The sequence below is a fragment of the Orbicella franksi genome, unplaced genomic scaffold (assembly GCF_964199315.1).
Source record: "Orbicella franksi unplaced genomic scaffold, jaOrbFran1.1 SCAFFOLD_346, whole genome shotgun sequence".
Taxonomy (NCBI): Eukaryota; Metazoa; Cnidaria; class Anthozoa; order Scleractinia; family Merulinidae; genus Orbicella; species Orbicella franksi.
The window spans coordinates 2,090-25,217 of NW_027670909.1; the positions used below are offsets into that span (position 1 = coordinate 2,090).

At 40.6% G+C, this 23,128-nt stretch overlaps 3 protein-coding genes across 4 annotated transcripts; 2 read left to right on the plus strand and 1 right to left on the minus strand.

The window, feature by feature from the left end:
* The first annotated feature begins 311 nt into the window (after window positions 1-311).
* LOC145476054 (peptidyl-prolyl cis-trans isomerase B-like) lies at window positions 312-6,628 on the plus strand. Its single transcript, XM_081455321.1, has 5 exons — window positions 312-775; window positions 2,100-2,160; window positions 3,640-3,675; window positions 5,613-5,797; window positions 6,279-6,628. Exons 1-5 carry the CDS (start codon window positions 575-577, stop codon window positions 6,414-6,416), a joined length of 621 nt encoding a protein of 206 aa, XP_081311447.1. The 5' UTR covers window positions 312-574; the 3' UTR covers window positions 6,417-6,628.
* A 145-nt stretch (window positions 6,629-6,773) lies between these two features.
* LOC145476055 (peptidyl-prolyl cis-trans isomerase 6-like) lies at window positions 6,774-11,710 on the plus strand. The gene is made up of 5 exons (XM_081455322.1): window positions 6,774-8,074; window positions 8,621-8,681; window positions 10,171-10,203; window positions 10,619-10,803; window positions 11,573-11,710. Exons 1-5 carry the CDS (start codon window positions 7,877-7,879, stop codon window positions 11,705-11,707), a joined length of 612 nt encoding a protein of 203 aa, XP_081311448.1. The 5' UTR covers window positions 6,774-7,876; the 3' UTR covers window positions 11,708-11,710.
* Window positions 11,711-12,401: 691 nt separating this feature from the next.
* LOC145476052 (uncharacterized) lies at window positions 12,402-20,583 on the minus strand. Of its 2 annotated transcripts, XM_081455320.1 has the most exons (8): window positions 19,272-20,583; window positions 17,835-18,089; window positions 17,453-17,641; window positions 16,142-16,858; window positions 15,233-15,662; window positions 14,497-14,994; window positions 13,269-13,474; window positions 12,402-12,862 (listed from the first exon to the last, which is right to left on the minus strand). In XM_081455320.1, exons 1-8 carry the CDS (start codon window positions 19,318-19,320, stop codon window positions 12,402-12,404), a joined length of 2,805 nt encoding a protein of 934 aa, XP_081311446.1. In that variant the 5' UTR covers window positions 19,321-20,583. The 2 variants fall into 2 exon arrangements, with proteins under 2 accessions (XP_081311446.1, XP_081311445.1); XM_081455319.1 differs by lacking the exon at window positions 19,272-20,583 and having other exon boundaries at window positions 17,835-19,246.
* Between the last annotated feature and the right edge of the window lie 2,545 nt (window positions 20,584-23,128).

The window sequence follows — 23,128 nt, forward strand, 5'->3', positions numbered from 1 at the left end:
AGCTCTCCCATTCTGTAGTCTACGCATAGCTGTTAAGCCAAAATCTCCATAAAGTAGTTCAGAAATAGCAAAAATCCTGGACACTAACTGAAAATTTGCGCTTTTTCAAAAGTTAGGAAGTACACATCTGACACACCTTCGGACACCGTTTCCGCCAATCAAATGTTCGATTCACACCTGGGACACTTCATGAAGCCTTTCGTGACTGATCTTTGCGTGCAAAGGGATGTCACGCTTTTTCCAAAGAAGCAGATTAAGTGAAATTTTTGCAATAAGGCAAAGAGATTTGCTCGTCATATACATGTACTGTATTTAATATGCTTTTGCCTATTACGCCTCTGTTAGTTCTGGTCGCACCACCGGCTACCGTGACTGCAACCAAACATAAAACAGGACAATCTCACATTGATCTCATTCACAGACAGCTGTACAGAGGGTCATTCATGACGCAACGTGTGTACGTGGCAGCGAATTTGAGACATTAAGTTCTCAAGGAACATTGAAGACTCTTTGTAAGTCATTTCTGCCCTTGTCTTCAAACTACAAGCGTCAGGGTTACAGCGTCCTGGTCAAGATGATTCTCTTCGTTTTAGCTGTGTGTGCCATTAACGCGCTTGTCGTACGTGTTAGCGCAGATTCCGATACTATGGTAACCAGCAAGGCATATCTCGACATCAGTATCGGCAAGGAACCCAAAGGAAGAATTGTCATAGGGCTGTTTGGGAACACGGTCCCTAAAACCGTCAAGAACTTTAAGGCTCTGGCTTCACATGAGGTACGTATTGTAAAACTGTTACACATACTGAATTTATTTTCATGCATATGTATTTTGTTACATCTTTTGTTGACTACTCTTATCACCCCAGACCCGTTCCTCTTTCATAATACATTTGTTATCGCTCTCACTATTTAAAGTACACTCTTAATGACTTGCGAGAAGAAACTCGTTTTCATATTGTTTTGACCGGAGTTACACGTGGTGCTCGTTCTAAAGAGCGGGCTGTGTTAGCAGTCAGTTGACTAGTTATTGGTCGTTATCCACGCTCTCCCAAGAACACTCCCGCGCTCTTCGTGTCGGTGATTGTGACATAGTGCACTCTTTTTATAGCAGCGACGTCCCACTAGAGGTTTTTCTTGTCCGAGACTTCTTTGATTTACACTCATGATGAGTAGATATTTACAGTTCTAACCCTCAGAGGAGTCGAAACCCGATCGTTGCGAGAATCATTCCCACCGAATTTTTTAAATACGAATACCAAAGTCTTTGCAAATACCAAAGCCTTTACAAATACCGAAACTCAATATATAGGCTAATAACCTCAAGCTCCCTAAGAGGCTAACTACAAGCTCTTTAGGCTAACTTAGGCTAACCGTAGTGAAATTTAGGCCATCCAGAGGACTTATGGACTATAAACCGAAGTGCCAGTAGTCTTTGTCATCCGAGCGTTACATGTGCTAGCCAGATACACTCAGTATGTGGAGTGTCCAGTTTCACATAAGAGTCACATAACGAAGCAGTGTCACAGAATGCACACAGCGTAACACGACCCTTGCCTAGTTCCTAGGCCTCAATATTTCTCCGAGGTCAGTCGGTTCGGGTCATGTGGTTCGCACCGTAGGTCACCTGCACCGAAAAGGCCTGGGAGAAAGCCGTGCGTCACATAACCTACTTACCCGCCGCACGCTTGCTGTTCATTTCAGACACGGCGGGGGAGGGGGTGGGGGTACTCACTTGTATGGGTCATTAGGTATGGGCGGTCCCAAAGGGTATGGTTTTTCAGCCGTAGGGTATGGTTTTTGCACTCAAGTCTTAAACTGGGTATGTTTTTTTTTTTTTTAGAAGAAGCTTCTTTTTCATCATTATCGATAAGGCCAACAACAAAAGCCATTCATAAAGGGCAACTGCGCCAGCCGCACCGGTCATAAGTAGGGTATCACATTTTTGGTCAAGTCATAAATAGGGTAGTGAAAATCGCAAATTTTGGCCAGAAATAGGGTTATGGTTTTAGGAAGGGGGCCGCACACCCCAACATAATTTTTCTGGGAGTACCCCCCCGGATTTTAGATAAGCTGAGTATTCTTTTTCTTTCCCCCTTTAGCTTGGTTATGGTTACAAAGGCGCTATTTTCCATCGTGTGATCAAGGATTTCATGATACAAGGTTTGTCCTCTTCAGTATTCGCTGAAAATAGAGATTGGTGTTGGTGGGGAGGTGGGGGGCGGGGGGGGGGGGGGAGGGGAGAGGGACGCATTCAAGGGCGCGGTGGAAGAAGAGAAGAGAGAAAGGCCCAACCCGTTTTGTCCTCCTTTCTCACTGCTCTAGCTCGCACGCTCTCTTTTCCTTTCTGGTTCAATTATTGTTTTCAGTTTTCTGAGTTCTGATATTGTCATGATAACAACGTTCTTCAAGAACCAGCCAAACGTCACTATAAAAAAGCCTGGGTAAACAGAACCTTTTTACATTGAGTTGTGATGCGTATGCAGAGAGCCAGCCAATCTGTATCCAATTTAAATTATACATTTTATTAACAATTATATTTAATTAACTCGAGATTTCATGAAATGATACGAAGCGAACGTCGAATCAACTACCAGCTTAGGGAAATTGAGAGCCAATAATCTAATTGCTTTACATGTAGAAGAACACAACGAAACCTCTTTCATATAATGATTTCCAATTTTTTCTCTACAACATTTACATCAAACTTTTAGCGAAATCGTGCGCGGAATGAATTTTCTGTTTGAAACTTACTGCTCAGAACTGTGCACTCATCAGTTCATTCAACAATTTTGAGGTTTTTTCTTTTTAAAAAAAGTCGCTTACCGGTGAATGTCCTTCTATTTTTCTCGGGAATTGAATATTCAGTATAATACTTCTGAATCTTCTTCCATCGTATAAACGAGAATACGACACATTTTGTAGACGATCTCCAGCCATTGCCGAACACACATCGTTTATAGTGTTGTTTAGTGGACGATTGCTCAGCCAATCAGATTGCAGCATTTTCGGTCGTCTAATCGACAATTTATCGAATGAGGAAGATAGAAATACAAGTAACCCTACAGGTCACTGGATTTGACGAAGCGCCCTAAAATGTATATACGATACAGGTTTTATAGTTTAAGATCTGAAAAATGGTAAATCACATATGTATATATACAAATGTACCTTAATTACCTATCAAAAGTTCGAATAGCTTCGGGGGTTTTCTCCATATCTTGTTGTCATGCACGCAATGACTTTTCACGCATCGGTTCGTTACTCTTGCAGAGTAACGACAAAATTCAACGATATCAAACTCGAAATGGTCGAATGACTTACTTGGCTTACCTGATATTAAAATACGCAACTAAGGCCCTTCACTGCGCGACGGAGCAAAACGACCTTCCTTGGACCACCTTCTTTGTTTGAATGTTGGTTGAGAGACCTGACTAATCTACCTCCCACGGAAATTTTTTACAGATTAGTATTAACGCACATCTCTGTTTTGGAATACTACGGTTGCTACGGTAACCCAGGTAAGCCTTTTGGCAACAAAATGAATGTCTATTATTTAATGTTAATGACGAAATTATTTCATAGATCCTAGTTTTGGCCTTTACTGATGCACTGCCTTTACTTTTGTTCTGGTTGTAATAGGAGGAGACTTCAGTGCAAATGGTGATGGATCTGGATGTAAGTAGAAACAACAATGATCAAAGTTTGTATATAATAAATACTTGTGTTAACCACCGCAATAAATCAGATTCTATAGATCTCGTCATGTGTTAGTCTCCTTCGCAGCTGTTTTTTGGGATGTCAGGCAACGCTCCCCCAAAGAAACGACTGCTCACGTCCGAACCACATTCTTTTCCTTTTGTGTTTGTGGTTTGTTTGCGCTCTGTTGAACAGACCAATCACATAATAGCAAAGTGTAAATGACGTAAGCTTTCGCGCGAAAAGGGCTGCTGCGCGAACACGCGAGGGATCTCCGGCTTTTGTTTCACGCCGCACTTCGCCAAAAATAGACGTTGTTCGTAGGCTACGATCATGACGGACGAAAGGAAAATGCAAATGAAAGCCCTAAGTACAAGTGCTTCATGCGCTCATCGCTATGTTCAGCTAATGAGAGAATATATATTTTCTGGAAATGTCAAATTGTAAGCGTCAATCAGGGACTAAACGCTTCCTACAGATTGAAATCAGGAGGAAAGAGCGGCATTCAGAACTCGCTGTCAACAAATCGAGCGAAGCTACTTGATTTCCCGGTTCCTTTATTAAGTTAAAATAGAAATCTTCCTTCTCGACAATAATTTTTTGAGTTGAAAGCTTCTAATAATTAGCTTGAACTTTGAAGAGTCTTCAGCTACATAGAAAGCTAGTTCAAGCGTCGCCGGTATTTTTCGGCGTCCCTAAACAAAAGCCGGAAATCTGTATGTTCATTTGCGGCATCTCCCACGACGGGATACAAAGATAAAAACATTCTCTGATTGGATAAGTTTCAAAGGGCGAATTTGAAGCGAAAACGTTCTTGAAAATGGAACGGAAGCGGTAAATGGTTAATTTCGTGAAAGGAATATGTGAGCAGCCGTTTCTTTGGGGGGGGGGGGGAGGGGGGAGCGTTGCGTGACATCCCAAAAAACGGCTGCGGAGGAGACTAGTCATGGTCAGTCATATGTATACCTTTCTGGAAATATCGCAGTCAGTCTGCTTTATGAGGCCTCATTAGGGGTCATCAGGACACTGGATATTTGGTAAAAGTAACGGAATACGGGATACTTACAAAAGAGATTCCAGGATATTGCTCAACAATGTTGTCTTTTTGCCAGAGAAATAATGAAACGGGTTCACTAATCAATAGAGACATTGTAGAAATTGAGGTAAAGACTTTCAAATGCATGTTCTGGTATTTTGCTGTCAAATCGTGAACCATCAGTTTACCAAATACTATGAGCACTAATCAAAGCATGGGCGGATCCAAAATTTTTCAAAGGCGGGTGGCTGCTTCCTCGGGGTTGCTGAATCAATGGAGCATGTTCCCAATTGTTGCAATTTGAAAACTGGAACGTAATTGAAAACCATTTCACTAGAAATACTAGCAATGCTACAAAGTAGAAATTACAATGACGTACCTGTCCAGAGAGTTTGCCTTTATTTCTGCAATAATATTCACAACCTTTTTCAATTTTTTTATGTTTTGCTTCTCCAAAATGGGGGTGGCTAGCCACCCAATTCAACTCCCCCCCCCCTAAATCCGCCCCTGCAAAGACCCGCTTAATTAAGTCGTCAAAGAAAACGTCATTTTAATCGTAGTCAAAACTACTGATGTGTCTCCGTTTGTCAGTTCATATGAACTTTTTTTCCAGATTATAGGAGCAATTAATAGCTATAAAAACAGGCTATACAGACATTGGGGAGAAAATTTGTCGATGGGCTTTCTATACTGAAAACTTAAAAACACCTTAAAATAAGCTGGTTTGAGAGCTAGCGCCCTTGGTGTGAAAATAATTATGGGGAAATACTGGAACAGAGCCCCTCGGGAGCAGACAGCACTTCGCGTCGGCACACAGGATCAGAACTTTGGAGACTAAATGTGACGTAAAATAACGATTTGTGCTATGTTGTCATTTCAGCCAAGAGTATCTATGGCAAGTACTTTGATGACGAGAATTTTATCCTGAAGCATTATGGGCCAGGCTGGGTGTGCATGGCAAACGCTGGAAAGGACACGAACGGCTCACAGTTTTACATTACAACTACCAAGACTTCATGGCTGGATGGCAAGCACACCTGTTTTGGAAAGATTTTGGAAGGAATGGTAAGTTTAAGCGTTTTAGTTTACCTTGTATCAATTTATTAATATTACTTGGTATATAAACGTCAAAAACACAGCTATCGAGCCTCGAGGCTCGTTTTGCAAATACAGGCTATCAGTGAGCCAGGGTTACAGTCGTTTTGGCTTGCGTCAGATGAAGCTATCAGTAGGTGTTGGTGTTGCTGGTCTGGCAACACGTATAGTCGTTCTAGTTGTAAGTGCTTGGGTTAGCTTGTGTAGGAAAAGTGGCGCCGATAATTTTCCAGGAGCTTCGAAGAAGCTGTGGAAACGATGAGAATCTCTCGATAAGAACGCAAAACTTCCGTTTTAGTAGCAGCAGTGTCTTGGAGTGCTATATAAAGAAATCGGTCGCACACTTGACCCTTTTCACCTTGTGTTCTTCTCCATGTCATTACGGTTGTGCTGGACGTACGTTGAGATCTATTATGATCGATAATTATTATCCCTCGTTCTTTCTTTACAGAAAATCGTCAACGACATTGAAGGACTAGAGACTGACAAAAATGACCGCCCTAAACAATTGGTAGTTATCACTGATTCTGGTCTCGTGCAAGGTGTTCACTGGTCGTATGAAGTTCCTAAGACCGGCGTTTATGTTTAGTGCTCCTCTGTTATAACTTTCCTTAAAAACTGCAGAGTTTTATCCTATACCTAGCTGACTGCTTAACGAAAAAGTTGGATGTCATACAAGTTTTAAGATAAAAGACCTTGGTATTGAAACCCTGGTTTTACTTTGCCGTATTCCTTTGTATTCCAATGCTCTGTGTCTGAAGTAATAAATAAAAGAACATCCTGTACAAGTTACTCTCTGAATGATCTTTTCCACTTTACTCTTTATCGGCAGGGAGTTGACAACAACGTATTCCGTTGGGGTTTCAGGAGAACAAACTCTTTTGTCTGAAGGCAAAAAAATTGCCAAGAATCGGAAGAATTGAAAACTTCGCTGAGCAACCATAAAAATTCATCACATGGTATTGTTCAAAAAGCTTTTATTAGAGTTGACGGCCGCTCGTACTTTAAACTACACTGCATACATCTGCCCAGGTTATTTCGAAGCGAAAGATGTAAACTTTCCCAGATATTCTCTCAGCAAGAGTTTGTACGACATGACAATTTAGTTGATATATTTGATATATTTGTTTCCTTCATCTAAAGTGGCGTGCCTGTGAATATTTAGGCGTAGCTAAGCGCATTGACCACTATAAACAACAACATTTGAACATTTTTGAACATTTTGAGGACGCAAGAACGCTAAATATTAGAGAGCTTAAAATTAGAGTGGTCTGCGATTATTGATTTAGATCAGAATCTTGTAGTAGGAAGGTCTAAACAATAACGTACAGGCTCCAATTTTGATTAACAGTAGACACACCGAGGTTCACCCCATGGTTTTTCATGCCACAATTGTCATTTCACGTTTTCCTGCGTTTTGAATTTGCAGGGCTTTATGAAATGATTACACGCATGAGCGACATTACTCCCCTTTCCAATATCACCCTAGAGCCTGCGCGCTTTTGGCCAGCAGTTACCTAACGCGTGACGTTCTGGAGGAAATCCAGGAGGAGTCAAACAACAAAACCAGAAATGATCCTTGTTCTGGTTGGACTGTGCCCATGCGTTCAAGATCAATAACGGTTTCTGAACATGCGTAGAGAGAGTAACCGCTGTGACTAATTGTCTCACCTTCCTATTTTCCCCAGAGGCCTCGATTTCTTGGCGCTAACCAGAGAGATCGCGGTCTGAGCTTGTCCCCTTTGTTGAGATGTCGTTGAGATGTTTATTGAAAGGATGAAGCTTTCACCGCTGTCAGGTTGAAGGGAAGTCTCCTAGCTCGAGATAAAAACTACCTGCTGTCCCTGTTGTCAACAAAAGATCTGTTGTTAATACTGGTTGTACTTTACCTGAAAAGTCGCCCATTGTAAACAATAAAACCTTGACATAATCAACAGGCTCTGTCACACGAGGCATTAAGAATTAATACCTTTCACTTTCATCTCTGACTCCATATAGTTTCCTTCTCAGAGTGAAAGAACGCTTTAGTTAGTAGTTAGCTTTTTAACCATGATTTTGCGAGCTTTATTACTTTGGGTGCTTTTGGATTTTCTCTTGGTGAATGCGGATACGGACGCGACTGTAACTCGTAAAGTGTTTTTCGATGTTTCTGTTGGTGGACAGCCGATCGGTAAGATTGTGTTGGGTTTGTTTGGCAACACAGCTCCCAAAACCGTCACCAACTTTGTATCACTCGCAGGAAATGAGGTTAGTTTGCTAGAAATCTGTTTACAGAAAAATCCTAAGTTTGAAATTTTTCCCATTATACATTATATACTAGCCTATCCTTTGTTTTCCACTGGCTCATAAATAGCATGAATAGATTGATGGCAACTGGTTAAATCAAAGAGTTTGCATCGGCGAACACAAATGCTAGTTGTCGTGAGCAAAAAGTTAAGCTTGGAAATTAGTTACTCCCATGCAAACCAATTGGAGTTTGTTTTAATTTCAGAAACCAAGAGTAGATATCCTCTCCTGCAGAAAAACTTTTATTATTTGTGACTACGGGAGACTTACCTTGAACAAAAAAATTGTAATATGTTCTGCAAACAACTTGTGGCCATCAAAACGGACAGAGCTATGTAAATCCAGTTATCGACAGCGTCTTGTTAATTTTGAACTCACAAACATATACCACGCATTTTTCATGCCATTTAACTAGCCATAGATGAACAATTTTCCCTGGCACAGTTTACATTCCAGAGGTTTATAATCACAGTTAAAAATTAACTTTCTCGTTAACTTATCTTTCAGTATGGCTACGGTTACAAAGGCAGCACTTTTCACCGAGTAATTAAAAACTTTATGATTCAAGGTTTGTTGAAAGTCAGTAGGCTAACTAAATTAAAGCTAGCTCAGTAAATCCACTCCACATGCGTAACATGTGTGTCTTACAAGTAAAGAGAATGCTACCGAGCAAAGCACCTCTACCCCTCTCAACTCAACCCGTTTTCCCGCCTTTCAGATGCGCAAACCGAAGCAATTTATCATTCATGCATTAGGAAACAATTGTTTTTGAAGTTATATATCACACACTAAAGTTTACTGTTACTTTTTGTTCTCAGTTTCCCAGTGCTATTTCTATTCGTACCAGTTGAGTTAATATATAATTTAAAATAAACTTGTTACGGTTATTAAGTCGGCGTCCCGGGAGGAGGGGGGGGGGGGGGTTGGGGGTACTCCCTATAACGGCCTATATGGGGAGGCTTCGCCCGAAAGGGGTACCTTTTTCAGGCTTCTGGTATATGAAAGGTGGGGGATTTCACAAGTTGAGGTGTATGAAAGGGTAAAGAAATCTGTCATTTAGGTATTTAAAAGGGATATTAATTAAAATATTTCGAACAGGCACTCCTTGCAGCCTTATCATTTAATTTATTAAGCACTTCATTTCAAGGGTTTAGAAAGGGGGTGCAGTGTTCTTAAGAAGGTATGTGAAAGGCGTACCTTTTTCAATGAAAGGTATAAGAAAGGGGTACCTGTTCTGACAAAATGGTATACAAAAGCGTAAGGGGTTGGACCTCTAGGCGGAGCCTCCCCGTATAAAACTTTGTAGAGCGCCCCCGGGAGGTAGGTCGGCGTCCCCTCTTCTGTTGAGGTGGAATGATCGAATATATTTATTATTATTCAGTATTCTGATCCGGCAAGAGAACAAAAATAGAGAATTCCTTTAAAACAATGAAAAACTATGGAGTGTTAAAGGTTTTCTGTAATAAAAAGTTCTAGGTGTTGCGCGAATAATTTGGTGACTTCTATGACCGGCGCACGTGCTTTATCGAGTTAAAATGCACACAACCAACGTCATGAGTTTGAGTGAGCGTGATTTCCTTGGTGGGAGAGAAATAGTCAACGACTTCCTCGCGCATTGTTGTTTATGTTAGTAACTCAACAATGCACTAGGGCTCATCGAATTTGCATATCTTACAGCACTGATCGCAGTCTTCACGCCCAAATAAAAGCCCGTACATGTTATCCGATAAAAATGGGCATGCCAAACAGTAAATTGGTGACACCATGCTCCTATTGCCTCCATTTATTTACATAATCAGTGAAGAAAACGGTCATCACTCTACAAAAAATATATATATATATATATTTAATAAGAAAGGAAAAGAAAGGCGGCGTTCTTAACAGCGATGGCGTATGTTGCGTAGATACGTCAATGGTTACTATTTGATTTGAGAGATGCGCTATTGTATCAACAGAGGGAGACAAGAGGCGGCGTCTAAGGGCTGGTTTTGGTCCTCGTGCACTGTTTGCCATTCGTCTTCTTTAAAGTTCACCACCTCATAATGTATCTTTTGCAGGGGGGGATTTCACCAAGGGCGATGGCACTGGTGGTAGGTATCTGCTTCAGCCGTTTATTAGTTTGTTGTTGGTGTGGGTCAGTCCTTACATGACGTTAACCAGGCAGGAAGCTATGGGTGATTTATTATCTGATTACCTGTAGCTCGAAGCTTAGTGCCGTGCATTGACAACAATAATCATGCAGTTTTGTTAAACGATTTATATCAGCAGAATGCAGGATGTTTGCCACATGAACCAAGTTTAATGGCCTTACCTCCCATAAGTCTCTGTAGCTCAGTGGTTGAACATCTGGACTGGTTACCAGAAGGTCCTAGCTGGAGCTGGGGAGAACCCGGAATTCTTTTTTCGAGTTTGCCTGTGTCACGGACAAAAATCATCTCACGATATATATTGTAGGTTAATTACCGTCAGGCAATTACCTAAGACGTTGTTTATTTTTTTCGCCAGGGTATAGTATATACGGGGACAACTTTGAAGATGAAAACTTCGTTCTGAAGCATTACGGCCCTGGCTGGCTGTGCATGGCGAACGCAGGCAAAAATACAAACGGATCACAGTTTTATATCACTACTATAAAAACGCCTTGGTTAGATGATAGCCATACTTGCTTTGGAAAGGTCTTGGAAGGAATGGTGAATATTTTCGATTTCACTTATTAAAATTTAAAATAAAAAAACTAACACTTCCAAATTCCAATTCCACCTGGATACAGGACCCGCATGAACACCAGCAAAGGCTGATGAATGTTTCTCTCTAAATATCGTAATTTATTTATTGTATTATTTAAATAGAGCCATTTTGGGCTGTAAAATAAACTAAACTACACAAAAGAAGACTGGTTTTCTTTCGAGAGCCCAGCACGAATGAAATTGGTTGAAAGGAAGTCACTGTCCAGCTAATTTGATAAAGTTTTTGCGGCTTTTAATTCAAGAGTTAATGTTTTATTTTGAGAGGCATGATAGCGTGCTGTCATTGGGAGGGGATCAATTATTGTAGTCCTTTTCAAGGAAGACCCATATTAACGCAAGGAAGAATTGTTTTTTCTTATTGGCCTTGATTTCATTCTGTGGAGCACTATCCCTCCGTTCTTCGCATGCTTTTCGATCCACTCATTGTGGTGCATTATATCAAGTTAACAGGGAATTGTCATTATATCATGTAACTGTTTTCAGTCCTCCCCCCAAAACAGAGTTCGACATTATTACATTAGTTTCCTTGTATTGTGGGCCGTATAAAGATTTCCTGGCTGTGGGACGTAACCCGAGTCTGATTGGTTTTTTAGAAAAAATTTTCGGGAGTGAAATAGCGAAGTATATCGAGAAATGAGACTAACGCCTTGCTATTATTACCAGAAAAATGAACAGTTGTTTATGCTTAACAACCCACGTCCTTTTCTCACAGGATGTAGTAAAGAAGATCGAAAATGTTCAAACGGGCAGTGCAGACAGGCCAGTGCAGAAAGTGGAGATCACTCAGAGTGGAGTCATAGAAGTGCCAGAACCTTTTGAAGTAGCAAAAGATGGAGTTGTCGCCTAGAAAATTTTTAATTCACTCTGAACTGTTACAGAATCTTTTTAAAATCAAACCTTTCTTTTCCTTTAAAATTGAGCTGTCGGGACGTATTTTTGACGATTGTACTCCTATTTATTTTGAGGAAAACCCTTAAATTCTGAATAAGACAAGGGAAAACCCGAGATCACGAGAGTGGAATTTGTAACCAGTTATTGTCGATAATAATTTACCAGGAGGTTTTCTATATTTGTATATTTCTGTTTGTCTTTTATTACATTTCCTTGCTGATGAAACACCCTTAAAATCTATTTAAACACGGTAAACCCCAAAGCATGCGAGCGAACATTTTAACTAGTATCACGTCCCTGTAGAGAACCGTTGTGCTGCTGTTCACGTGTGATGTGGACCAACGAATCACCGTAAACTATACCAGTTCGATCAATCTATGATTAGACATTGCAAGCGTGATCTTCCTGTTTCTCTTAGGAAAACAGTAGAAAAAAACAGAAACTTTTTGTTGAGAAGACTAAAGACAAAATCTTGGAGATTTACAACAGCGTCCAACAAACACCATGGCCCACGACATCAAAATGTCACAACTGACGTCGAACTTTTGTTCGTCATTGATTTCTTTAAAAAAGACATATTCTTATTCTACTGAAAGATTCACAAGTGCTTTAAAGACTGAAAATGATTTCGTATTTTTTGCTAATAACAGTTAATTCGAACACCAAGTGACTTCTTTGCCTTGTTTGATGGTGATTGCACTAGGATACTGAAAGCCGCTGACCTCAAGTACTTGTAAGGATATGTCACCTGAGGTCGACAAAATTTCAAACTTTTTTGTTTCTTGGTCCTTTCTGTGGGGTATGTGAAGAAAGGTACATTGTAAAGTACCTGTGGCGAAAGGTGTGTAAAACGGCACTTTGTATGGACAAGGAAGTTTGGGATCAAATGAAAGTGTGGCATTTGGTGCCGAGAAGGACTGGCCCGAAAGAGCAAAAGGAATGTGCCATAACACCATATGAAAGGTGTAGTGCGAAGTGCACCATGGGAGACCATCAAGGCCGTACCCAGTCCCAGAGTAGAGACCGTGAAAATTCCATTGGTCGTTAAGTCCAGAGCGCACGTGATTAATAGCTTTCTTTGCTTGTTGTAAGGCATCTTGGGCATCAAAGCCTGAAATTGAAAATTTATTATCTAAGAATAGAATTGCATAAATTATAGACTCTTTGACTTCCATGAGGTTTGCGAAACAACAACCGAAAGCTGTGACGTGTTGCAATTTGGTAGTGTGTATTTGTTAACAATAATATCCATGATGAATATACATGAAGGAGAACTCCTAATGCACACAGCCTACTCAGTCTTCTCCTCATTGCAGTTTGCGATACAATCACCAACATGAAATACCCAAAGAGAAACATTATCATTGTTATTAGAGGCACGGGCCAACTTGCCCATGAATCAGACAATGCGGGCTCCCTGAACGGGAAGAGCAGCAATTTTAGCCATGAAGCAGATGACACGGTGATCAGTTAAGTAACTTTTCGTGATTTTTGTCAGAAACAAGATCTTATCTTACCTAAATGTATCTGAAGTGTTGTCCAATCAGGACTGCTTCCAATCCATATTGATTCGTGTAACGCCACCCTGTTGTTTAACTGTGCAGTGGAGATATCCTTTGGACATGATCCCACGCTCTTGTTAGTAGGGGGGTCAGTAGCCATCACTCGTAGCCCATATGGGGTGTCGTTGATTTCAAGTTCCTTCATTAAATGAGATCTTAGCCTAACCAGATGGACAAAAATGACAAAGAGCAAAACCAATGCTGACAATTAAAAGTGTTAAGAATTTTCTGAATAGGAAAGTGGTCTGTAATTAGCTCTTATTAACCGAGCTGGAGGTCTGTATGGGAAAATCTTGACCGATGTCGTGAGTACAGACCGAACGCAGTGAGGTCTGTACACACGACCGAGGTCAAGATTCTCCCATACAGACCGACTTTGTTCGGTTAATAAGATGTTTATCATATGGCAAAGAAGAAAACTTTAATCGTTTAATGTAACTGCTTTGCTGACAGTTTGCTTGCGAACGGCGATGAGCTTAACTTAAACCTGCCGAAATTTGCTCGCCCTCTTTACTTTTTTTTGTCATCAGGCTTTTTGGCACTTCCATAAATGATTGAGAAGAAAATAAAAGAAAATGGTGAACATTTTTGTATTTTAGTTTGCTACTTTTTCAACGCAAAATGAAACCGGTCTAGCCAGATGCCGGTCTAGATGGGAAAATCTAGACCGCGGTCAATATCGATTTCAGCCAAGCAAATTCGTGAATTCGGTAGTTCCCAGTCTTTGTGAGACACAGCCATATAATAATAGAGCATATCAGTACCGCATTGAATGTGGCTTCATGATGTCGTACTGGGTACAGCAGGACAGACCTAAGTTTTTTTTCTGAAAGTGCACCGATTCTCAGGGAGCGAAACACTTCAGACCACGCATGAGATACCGTGGTCACTAACCGTACACGGGGCTTTTCATGAAATTTTTATCAGCTTTCTTTTGGGTTTGCAAACGTATCAGGAACCAGTAAAGACACCTGCAACATATCGGTCTGTAGCTACTTTGACTGAACAATACTTATTCTCCCATTATCAAACCCCAAGCAGCCGATATTTTAGTTGAATGTTATAACAAAAACTCCCAACCTAGACCTTCTAGAATGTATCTATAAACTACAATATTTTTAGCCTAGTCAGGCTGTATTTCGTACAGAATCACTGATGAGCCAAAATCGGCGTTAATTCTTACCTGTTTGGTTCGTCCAAGTGTCCTAACCCCAAAGTATAAGCCCAGACCTGGGCGTATAGTGAATCACTCATGAGCCACGAGGCTGAACCTTTCTGTTTATCCCACCAAGCATGATAGTAACCGTCTTCCTCGCTCCAGAGTTCTTCCGAGATAGTGTATCTCGCAAACTCCATCGCAATTGTAACTTCCTTCCATAAACTGTGGTCATCCATAATGTTACATAACTCCTGTGCGGCACGCAAAGCCAATACATACAGGAAACTGTTGAAGATGTTGTGATCATACAAGTTGAGATCAAGCTGATCGTATGTGCATTGTAGTTTGTAAGGTAAACCAGTGCCTTGTGTTCCATTGAAAATCATCCAATCGACTGCCTTTACCACATGTGGCCACATGTCTCTCAAGAACTCACTGTCATTGGTCCACAAGTAAATGTGATACGTTTCTACGACAAACACAGTCGTGACGTCTCCCATTAATCGTTGAATTGCTGGCCCACTATGAAGAAAACAGTCGTTATTATTTTCGAGCGTTCTTATTTTTACGGGAAAGAACTTTCAGCTCTTTTTCGTGGCTAAATGTCAAAGAAGTAGCACTCACTACAGAGAAAATTTTTATTGTTCTGTGCTACAATTTTAACAATATACTTTTTCTTACTTTAGAAAAAGAGCGTTTTCAATGAGTATTATCAGAAAGCTGTACAGGTGAGGGTATTTTGCGGCAGGGTAGGACTCACCTGTCAATTTTTCTAGTGCGTGAGTAACAACCGGCAGCTAATGTTTCCACAATATGGCCGTCTTTACTCTGATACTTTGCCCAGGCTCGCATCACATTCTTAACCAAGTCAGGATAAAACAGAACATACGGGATCTCCCGCTGAAAGTCGTTATGAACTGAATCCATGTCGATACAGTCTAGAGCCTCGAATTGACGCCATCTTCCATCACGGAGGTAGAGCCCAGTACGCCAGAAACTCAAACCATTTACTAAGACATCCTGCAGCCACTTGGGGAGGGTCTGGACCGAGTCTGTGGAGTTGTTAAGAATCATAGACGAATGCCAGGACGAAATAACTTGTACAATTGAAGTTAAGTCACGTGACATGTGTAATGCGGCTTCCTGGCTGGATTTGAAGATGTTACTGTAGTAATTACCCACATTTTCCACTGCAAAGAAACAGTAGATAATACTAATAACAATAATACCTGTGATATATATACAACTATCAGCAATTCATTAATAATGGTAATAGGACTGAGTGGAGTCCAATTGGGTCTGTAATCATACAAGTGATTGACAAAATCGGACAACCGCGAAGCGGGAGTTCGATTTGTTAATCACGAGTATGATTACAGACTGAATTGGACGACACGATGTGCTGTTACCAATTAATCAAAACTATGACAAAATTCGAGAAACGAACAAACCATCGATTGAGCGCTGAACGATTAAACGTCGTTATGAATGCTTAAAAACACAGCAGTTTACCCAACAAAGTGCACCGCAACAGCGTCCGCAAAATGACGCGTACTGTCCAATTACAAACATGACGCGTGCACTGTCCAATTAATGCTCAAATCGGGCTGCTGATAGCCAATCACGTTCGAGAATTTTGTTATAGTTTTGATTAAAATCAATAGCGTACCTGTGAAATCTCTATTGGGATAAAACCAGCCCAACACCATAGTCAGTGTGTTTTCTTTACCAGGCCTCACAGTAATGTTAACAGATGCAGCGCCATGAAAACCCGCTCCAAACGATTTTTCTGTTGATGTCAGGTACCCATGTTGACTAAATTGCTTCCATATTTGTCTAAAACTGTTACTGACCATGAATGAAGGGTTGTCTTCCTTGTCAGTTGCAATGGAAGTGTTTCCACTCTGAGGGTACTTTCCAGGTCTGTTAAGCGTCAGCACCGAGTCACAAGCTGTCCACGCGTTTTTCTGACCAGAAATGGTTCCTTGCTGCCACGCATGAGGAGGCACTTGATCGAACAACAAACATGTTTTGTTTTTTACATCCACTTGCCATGACAGGCATTCCAAATCATCTACACACGTTTTAGAGCATGAAGTAGGGTCAGAGTTGCTCACTTTGAAGCTTTTGGTTGGCTTTCCATGCCTTTTTGTGTCAGTCTGAATGCCTAGCGGTAGGTTTAACATGAATGACACCTTGATAGACTTCTTTGTTGGGTTTTTGATGCGTAACGTAAAAGCAATGGCAGGCGTGGCTGACGTTTTGGAATCACGTGGTTTCAAGGCTGAAAATGCAAAAAGGTCCAGTTTGACGTCACCAAATCGTTTATCTCGTATGGTAAGCTTGGAGACTGGGTATGAGCCAGAATAACCCAAGGACGCAACACCTGTCAAATAGAAAAATCAAAATAGTAGTAGCAACAGTACTCTGACTGCTCTGTGCAACGTCACTAACTGAGCCAGCTCAAAAATATAACGATCAACACGATCGTTGTTCATCTTCTTTCTTTTAACGGGGCTAACGTGGCATTCTTGTCATGACAGAGTATAATTCAGCTTCAAGTACTATTTCAAGTAAGGACTCATGGCAAGAGTTCCGATCTCAAGTGATAATTTTGTACATGTTGGGTTGCTTCCCCTCGCTGAGGTTTTCAAATTTTTATTTCTGTTTCTTGAATAGACGAAAAGATAGCTGTCAAAGATAACAAGAGGGACTGCATGGGGTGCTGGTATCTCACTTATCAGTTCAAATTTTCAGCCCATTTCTCAGTTATCATGTGATGTCAGCTATCAGTGAACCCAAACGCGCCATTTCTCAATTGTCAGTTTAAATGTTGACCATTTCTCAATAGCCTATCAGCTAAATTCCCATACTGAACCTCTGACAAGTTACTCGGCGGAGAAAAAATGTTGATGAACTCTAAGGATAACTCCCACAAAAACTTGTGACGTATCCGTCTTTACGTAATTAAGATAATTACCTGGATATCCCTTGGGAGGGTGGGTGCGCATTAGTAGTGCTGTGTTTGAGGCACCAGTGTGCACACGGACACCAAACACAGCTAGATCCAGAGTCGCTTGATTGAGTTTGGCCGAGCCTGCAGGAGTCTGGTTCTCGATCGTCCACTCGTGGATAGAGCCATCTCCACGGAGCTCAAACGATCCCGTTCCTGAAGACAGGGAAATGAAATAAGCATGTTAAAAAACATGTTAATTCAGCAAAAGTCAACTATTTCATTGCCTCTGAACATACAGTAATTCCTTCTCATGTACGTACACATTCTTCCACAGTTGTCAGTAAGCATGTAGTCATGTTTAAGACAGCCTCATCGAGTGTTCTATCAGTTTCAAGAAATGACTTACCAAGGCCGCCCAAGGGAACTGCACTGCGCATACCTCCTGGTGGTGACCGTTGCTTCTTTTGATTTCCTGGGTTTTCAAACAAGTAGCTTCTCAATCCCAATGAATCCCAGCCAAATCGAATAGTTGAAACATTTTCTGGTTCAGAATATAATACGCAGAACTGCTCCCAACCAAACCTTTGATTGGCATGGACAAACGAAGGACCATTACGGAACTGAAGCGTGTCAAGATACGGGTGAAGATCGAGTTTCTGTCCTGTGAATGAAGACAATACCTGGCTCAGTTTCTGTAATGACTGACAGGAGATTCTACGTGGTATTACTTGTCCCATATCAGTAGTTAGTGGTCCCGTTTCATTGCCTAGTTGCCATGCAGATGAAAGCGACTGGGTTTCTATTTAATTTCTTATAATGTTGTTTTCTTTAGGCAGCAGTTAGAGCCCGTATGCAGCACGCAGTTTACATGGCATGTTATCGACAGGCCATTTCCTTCTTTTGCCTCAGTCAAAACAAGTCTTCGTGTTAAACCATTCATCTGAAAATATGTTTTACCTGCGCGTTCACTACCATGCAAATCAAACTCATCTTCACGTAAAAACTTTTGTACGAGGACTCGTTTTGATACAATGGCAAAAGGTAACTTGGAAATGGCCTGTCATTAGCTTCCTCGGCGATACTTCTAAATCCCTCTCACATTTTGTCACAGGTATCCCAAGCTCCTTGGGGGCCGTGAACATTATATATATATACATTTACTGATGAAGCTGAAACCCGCTGAAATCGCGTTGAAATGGCCCCAAAACGGCATGGAGACAAATGTAACACACAGAAGAGTCGAAGTAAGTCATTTTTATTCGATTTCTTTTCCATATTTCGAACTATTACATACGATCGTTACATTCCCATGCAAACTCTTTTATTTACGCTGTTTGTTCACCGCTTCCAAGGAGCTTAGGATACCTGTGATTTTGTTTCGATGTGTTAAATTTGTTTAGTTTAAGAAAATTGTGCTTCACTATGGAAGATCCTAGTTTGTTTGCATCCATGTTTGCAGAAACGTCACAGGAGCGCATTTGAAATAAAAAGGAGATAAAGGCTGCGAAAACAAATCTGCAATCGGGTCGTGAGCTGCGACTGAACAAATCTGTGTATAGCGAACGCCTCGAACTACGGGCGATCTACGGACAGCGAGTAAGGAAGTCACGGCTCGATGCGAAACTAAAAGCAAAATGTTTGCAGTCTAGCTAGGATGTGAAGCACGAAAGCCGATCAAGGAGACTTGCTTAAATTGATTCGTGACTAGCAGAGTCTCGCTTGATCTTCCAAGAAAAAAAGGAAGACTACTCGCAACGTACTTGACAAAACGTATACCACAATGTTTTTAGAAAAGGTTGTAAACTGTATTTCATAATTAACGAGACAAAATATCACATCTTACCTGCTAACACTGCTCCAACCTGGTAAACAAGGAAAGCTAATACTATCATTTTAGTCGTCCTAACACTGAGATTCCGTGTAGTGGTTCCAACTCCTCAGGTTGACAATTGTGATATTTGCTGTGAAACAAGATCAACCTGCCTTTCCAACGACTATCGTCATCAAAGCGTTCAACCAGAAATTGTCCACTTTGGAACCAATAGAAACGTTTATTTCGGCAAACAAAACTCGTCAAGAGCACTTTGTTTTTAAAATATCGTCTTGCTTGTGGTATCCCGACGTTTGAGTACAAAATGAACCGAGGAAATGACCAGCGACCAGAATTTTATCGGTGAAAATGAAAGAAAGATTGTGCTATAGTCATGGACGTTCTGTCAACACTCCTATCAACGAGATGGTGAAAACTCCGTAACGAGACCAAATCGTCTTGTTGTTCAGGCCTTCCTCTCAAAATTAACTGCGTCGTTTGATGACATTTATATGGAAGTTCGAGTCGAAGTTGTTTTACTCCTTACCGTAGATAAGGGAAGATGAATAATCGTTTAGAAAGTAAATTAGCTCATTACTATGTTAAGTTTGTCTTGTGTTAGTCTCGTGATCATCCAACAGTCCCCAGGGATCAGTACGAAGTCAAGGTCATCGCGAATTTACAGCCCTCGGGAGAAATAATCCTGCGAGTTTGGACTCGAGTTCGAGTTAGACTTGGAGTTAGACTTGGAGTTGGACTTCGAGTCGGTTTTCGAGTTGAAGATCGAGTTAGACTTCGAGTGGAAATAAATTTGACAAAAGATAAAGGCGAAGATAGGCAAAGACCAAACAAAAGGAACCAAATCAACCAAATTAGCCTTTCCGGCTTTGTAGCCCGGGAGCAGTCAATTGTTTGTTTTTTTTTCTTTTGGTCACTTCTTCTTTATTATTTATTTATTTTTGGTCATTTCTTCTTCATTATTTATCGCATCTGTTAAAAATCCTCAATTGTGATTGGGGATCCGCGAGCCAAATATCACGTAATCGGCGAGCGATGACGTTGGTGTTCAATTACTGGTATCCACTTTGAACTTTTCCTAATTTGATACCCAGGTGACTCGCTCGTCAATTACGCGCGCTTTAATGGCGTCCTTTGTAATGTCGTTACAGACGTTTACGCTCAAAAGACGTTTTCAATTCCGGAATCTGTTAGATAATATTAATTAGTCATTTACTCGCGCCAGAGTACTCCCTGAACTGTACTGCACGAAGTCCAGCTACTGTTATTAATCTTCATCGTCATCGTCATAGTCCTCAACATCATCATCATGATCATCATCATCATCATCATCGCAATAAAAACATGTAACTTGTATTTTTTTTAATGTATTGAAGAAAGTGCCAACACAAAAGCAATCAAATCGGTACAAGTTTACTTCGAGGCAGATCTTTTAACTCTCTTGTCTGCAAATACCGATGTATTGAGCTCCGAGTCAGATTCATCAGAGTTAAAGAAATAACAAAGACGTCAAATATTAACAACGTCAAATAACAGCCACAATGTTATTTGATGTTGGCGATAGTACATTCTAGTCAGCTGGACCTTATCTTTGGAATGCGTTACTTTCAACAATTCGCAACATAAAGACACTGGACACTTTCAAGACTGCAGTTAAAATTCATTTTTCTTAAATTTAGCCTTCAAATAGATTTTCTTATCTTTTAACTAGTTTAATGACTAGGCAATTACCGCCTTTGATTGCATATAGGCTTGTAGTTTTTAGTAGTTCCTTATGTTCTTACTTGCTTTTAACATAATTTTACTTTGACTTAATTTGTCTTAATTTGACTTAATTTGACTTTATTGTTCTCTTTTATTATGCTATTTTATTATTTGTTTTACTATATGCGTATCTTTAATTTATACTGTCAATTAGTTTTACGTGTTTCCGGTACTACGAAAATCTGCCACATAACACAATGTTAAATTCTCATTGTATCTGAAGAAGGTTGGTTTGGCCAGCCGAAATATCGTATACCTTCAAAAAATCATCCTACGTTGTGTCGGTTTGTGCTTTTATATTCTCCATTTTATATGTTCAGCCGATTAGATCACTATTGTTTTAACGTATACCAGCAGGATCATCGTTCCGGTTGCTCACTGTAATTTCTGACCGCTTTGCCTACCCGTCAAGATGGCAGGTCTGTGCTGTGCCTCTTGGACAGGCGCATAAGCAATAAAGCCAAGTACAGAAAAATAAAATCCCAAAACGGCAATTCTTCCTTCAGTCTCTTCTGAAATACCGTTTTGATCCATGGTGAAAAGAAGACTTACATTGTATCACCACGTGCATCTTTCTGACGATCATTTTTCTCTGGCGATGAAGTTATCTCTATGATTGTTTCCTCGCTGAAAACAGGGGCATGTTTCAGCGTTAATTTTCTAAAATAAATCTTTCAACTGTAAGTCTTCATAAAGTAACTTAAACCTATCTTTCCATTGCCAATTCCACGATGACCAGCAAGCAGGCTGATGACAGGACCTGAGATCATACCACGTTATGCCGGTCTGTTATCCAGAAAATGTGTCATTTACTTAACACAAGATGACCACGTGGACAACGTTAGAGTCACGCATGACGCGTCACGCCACTTGACTTTCTTAACAGAGATCGTTGGCTCATGGTTATATGACCATGCAATTAGCATATAATTTCCTCCTCCTCCATTTTTTTTTATTTTGTTATTTATATCTGTTATTTGCATTTTTATATATTTTTTTTATCAGATGTCTAACTCGATCTTCAACTCCAAGTGCAACTCGAAGTCTAACTCGAACTCGAACTCGAATGCAAACTCGATGGTTCGGGATTCCCGCAGCCCTCACATACCCTTGTCATCCCTGTAGGTTTGTTGTTAGTTTTGTCTAGGTTCTCAAGCGCTTAACAATTTTTCCCACGATACTCATGTTTGGGGAGTCACCATCCAAGTTATGTTTCCATCGTACCCATCGCACTCCATCGGTACCTCTTCGCAGGAGCGCACGGAGACCTGACTAAACGGGCGAGAGTTGTCTTGTTTTTTCTACATCCTGTTTTTTCCCGTCACGAGAGTCTGATACCCGCTGGAACTGTTGTGGATTGATCTATAACATGTTATAAAGTGCAGTTCTCAGTTCCTTAAACCTAACGTCTTTTAGTTTTGTTGTGTTTAAAATATTCCCAAAGAGAAAACAAATGCGATTAAAATTTCGCGGAATATTTTTCATGCTATTCGGTAATGGTTATCTGTAAAATTCTGAATAATGACGAGATGATAATTTTTTACGTAAGAATAAACACATTCTGTTTATGGTCACGTTCTTTTGACTGAGATGTACAAGTTGTCATATGCTCATATTGTACTGGTAAAAGAAAATATGATAAACACGCAGCTTTATCGAGTCAAAATCAAAGGCTCTTTAAACCAACTCGTGATATTTGAAACAGAAGTGTTTATATGATACATACGGACAGGGGTGGTTAAGAAGATTTTGAGGGGTTTGTATGTTGCGTGACTCAGCATAAAACAATCATTAATTTACAGGTGGAACACTTGAGCTGTTATGATTGTAACTACCGATAAAGTAGTGAGTTCCAACCAGGAGTCATAATCGGGGACGGAGACCGTAAACGCGCGCCATTTCTAATATTGGGCTTGTCCCCATGATATGGAACAATTTTTCTATTTTTAGAACAAATTGCGCCATCGCCTGCCGCACACGCGCGTACATGCTGCGAGGATTTTTGCGGATGTCGCGCGGGGGAAATGGCATCCGAAATTCCCGAGCGTTTTCATGTCTTTGGCCCACAACTCAACGCGTTTACGTCTGTTGGAATTTTGCTTAAATAT

Bases quoted from the DNA above. Each gene is read 5' to 3' on its own strand.
- LOC145476055 (XM_081455322.1), top strand. From the start codon at position 7,877: ATGATTTTGCGAGCTTTATTACTTTGGGTGCTTTTGGATTTTCTCTTG. The intron at 8,682-10,170 runs GTTTGTTGAAAG...TATCTTTTGCAG, and splicing joins TAAAAACTTTATGATTCAAG to GGGGGGATTTCACCAAGGGC. The intron at 10,804-11,572 runs GTGAATATTTTC...CTTTTCTCACAG, and splicing joins GAAAGGTCTTGGAAGGAATG to GATGTAGTAAAGAAGATCGA.
- LOC145476052 (XM_081455319.1), bottom strand. From the start codon at position 18,165: ATGGGACAAGTAATACCACGTAGAATCTCCTGTCAGTCATTACAGAAA. The intron at 17,642-17,834 runs GTAAGTCATTTC...CCCTGTCTTCAG, and splicing joins AGTTCCCTTGGGCGGCCTTG to GAACGGGATCGTTTGAGCTC. The intron at 15,663-16,141 runs GTACGCTATTGA...GTTTCTTTGCAG, and splicing joins TCCCAATAGAGATTTCACAG to TGGAAAATGTGGGTAATTAC.
- LOC145476054 (XM_081455321.1), top strand. From the start codon at position 575: ATGATTCTCTTCGTTTTAGCTGTGTGTGCCATTAACGCGCTTGTCGTA. The intron at 2,161-3,639 runs GTTTGTCCTCTT...TGGTTGTAATAG, and splicing joins CAAGGATTTCATGATACAAG to GAGGAGACTTCAGTGCAAAT. The intron at 3,676-5,612 runs GTAAGTAGAAAC...TTGTCATTTCAG, and splicing joins AAATGGTGATGGATCTGGAT to CCAAGAGTATCTATGGCAAG.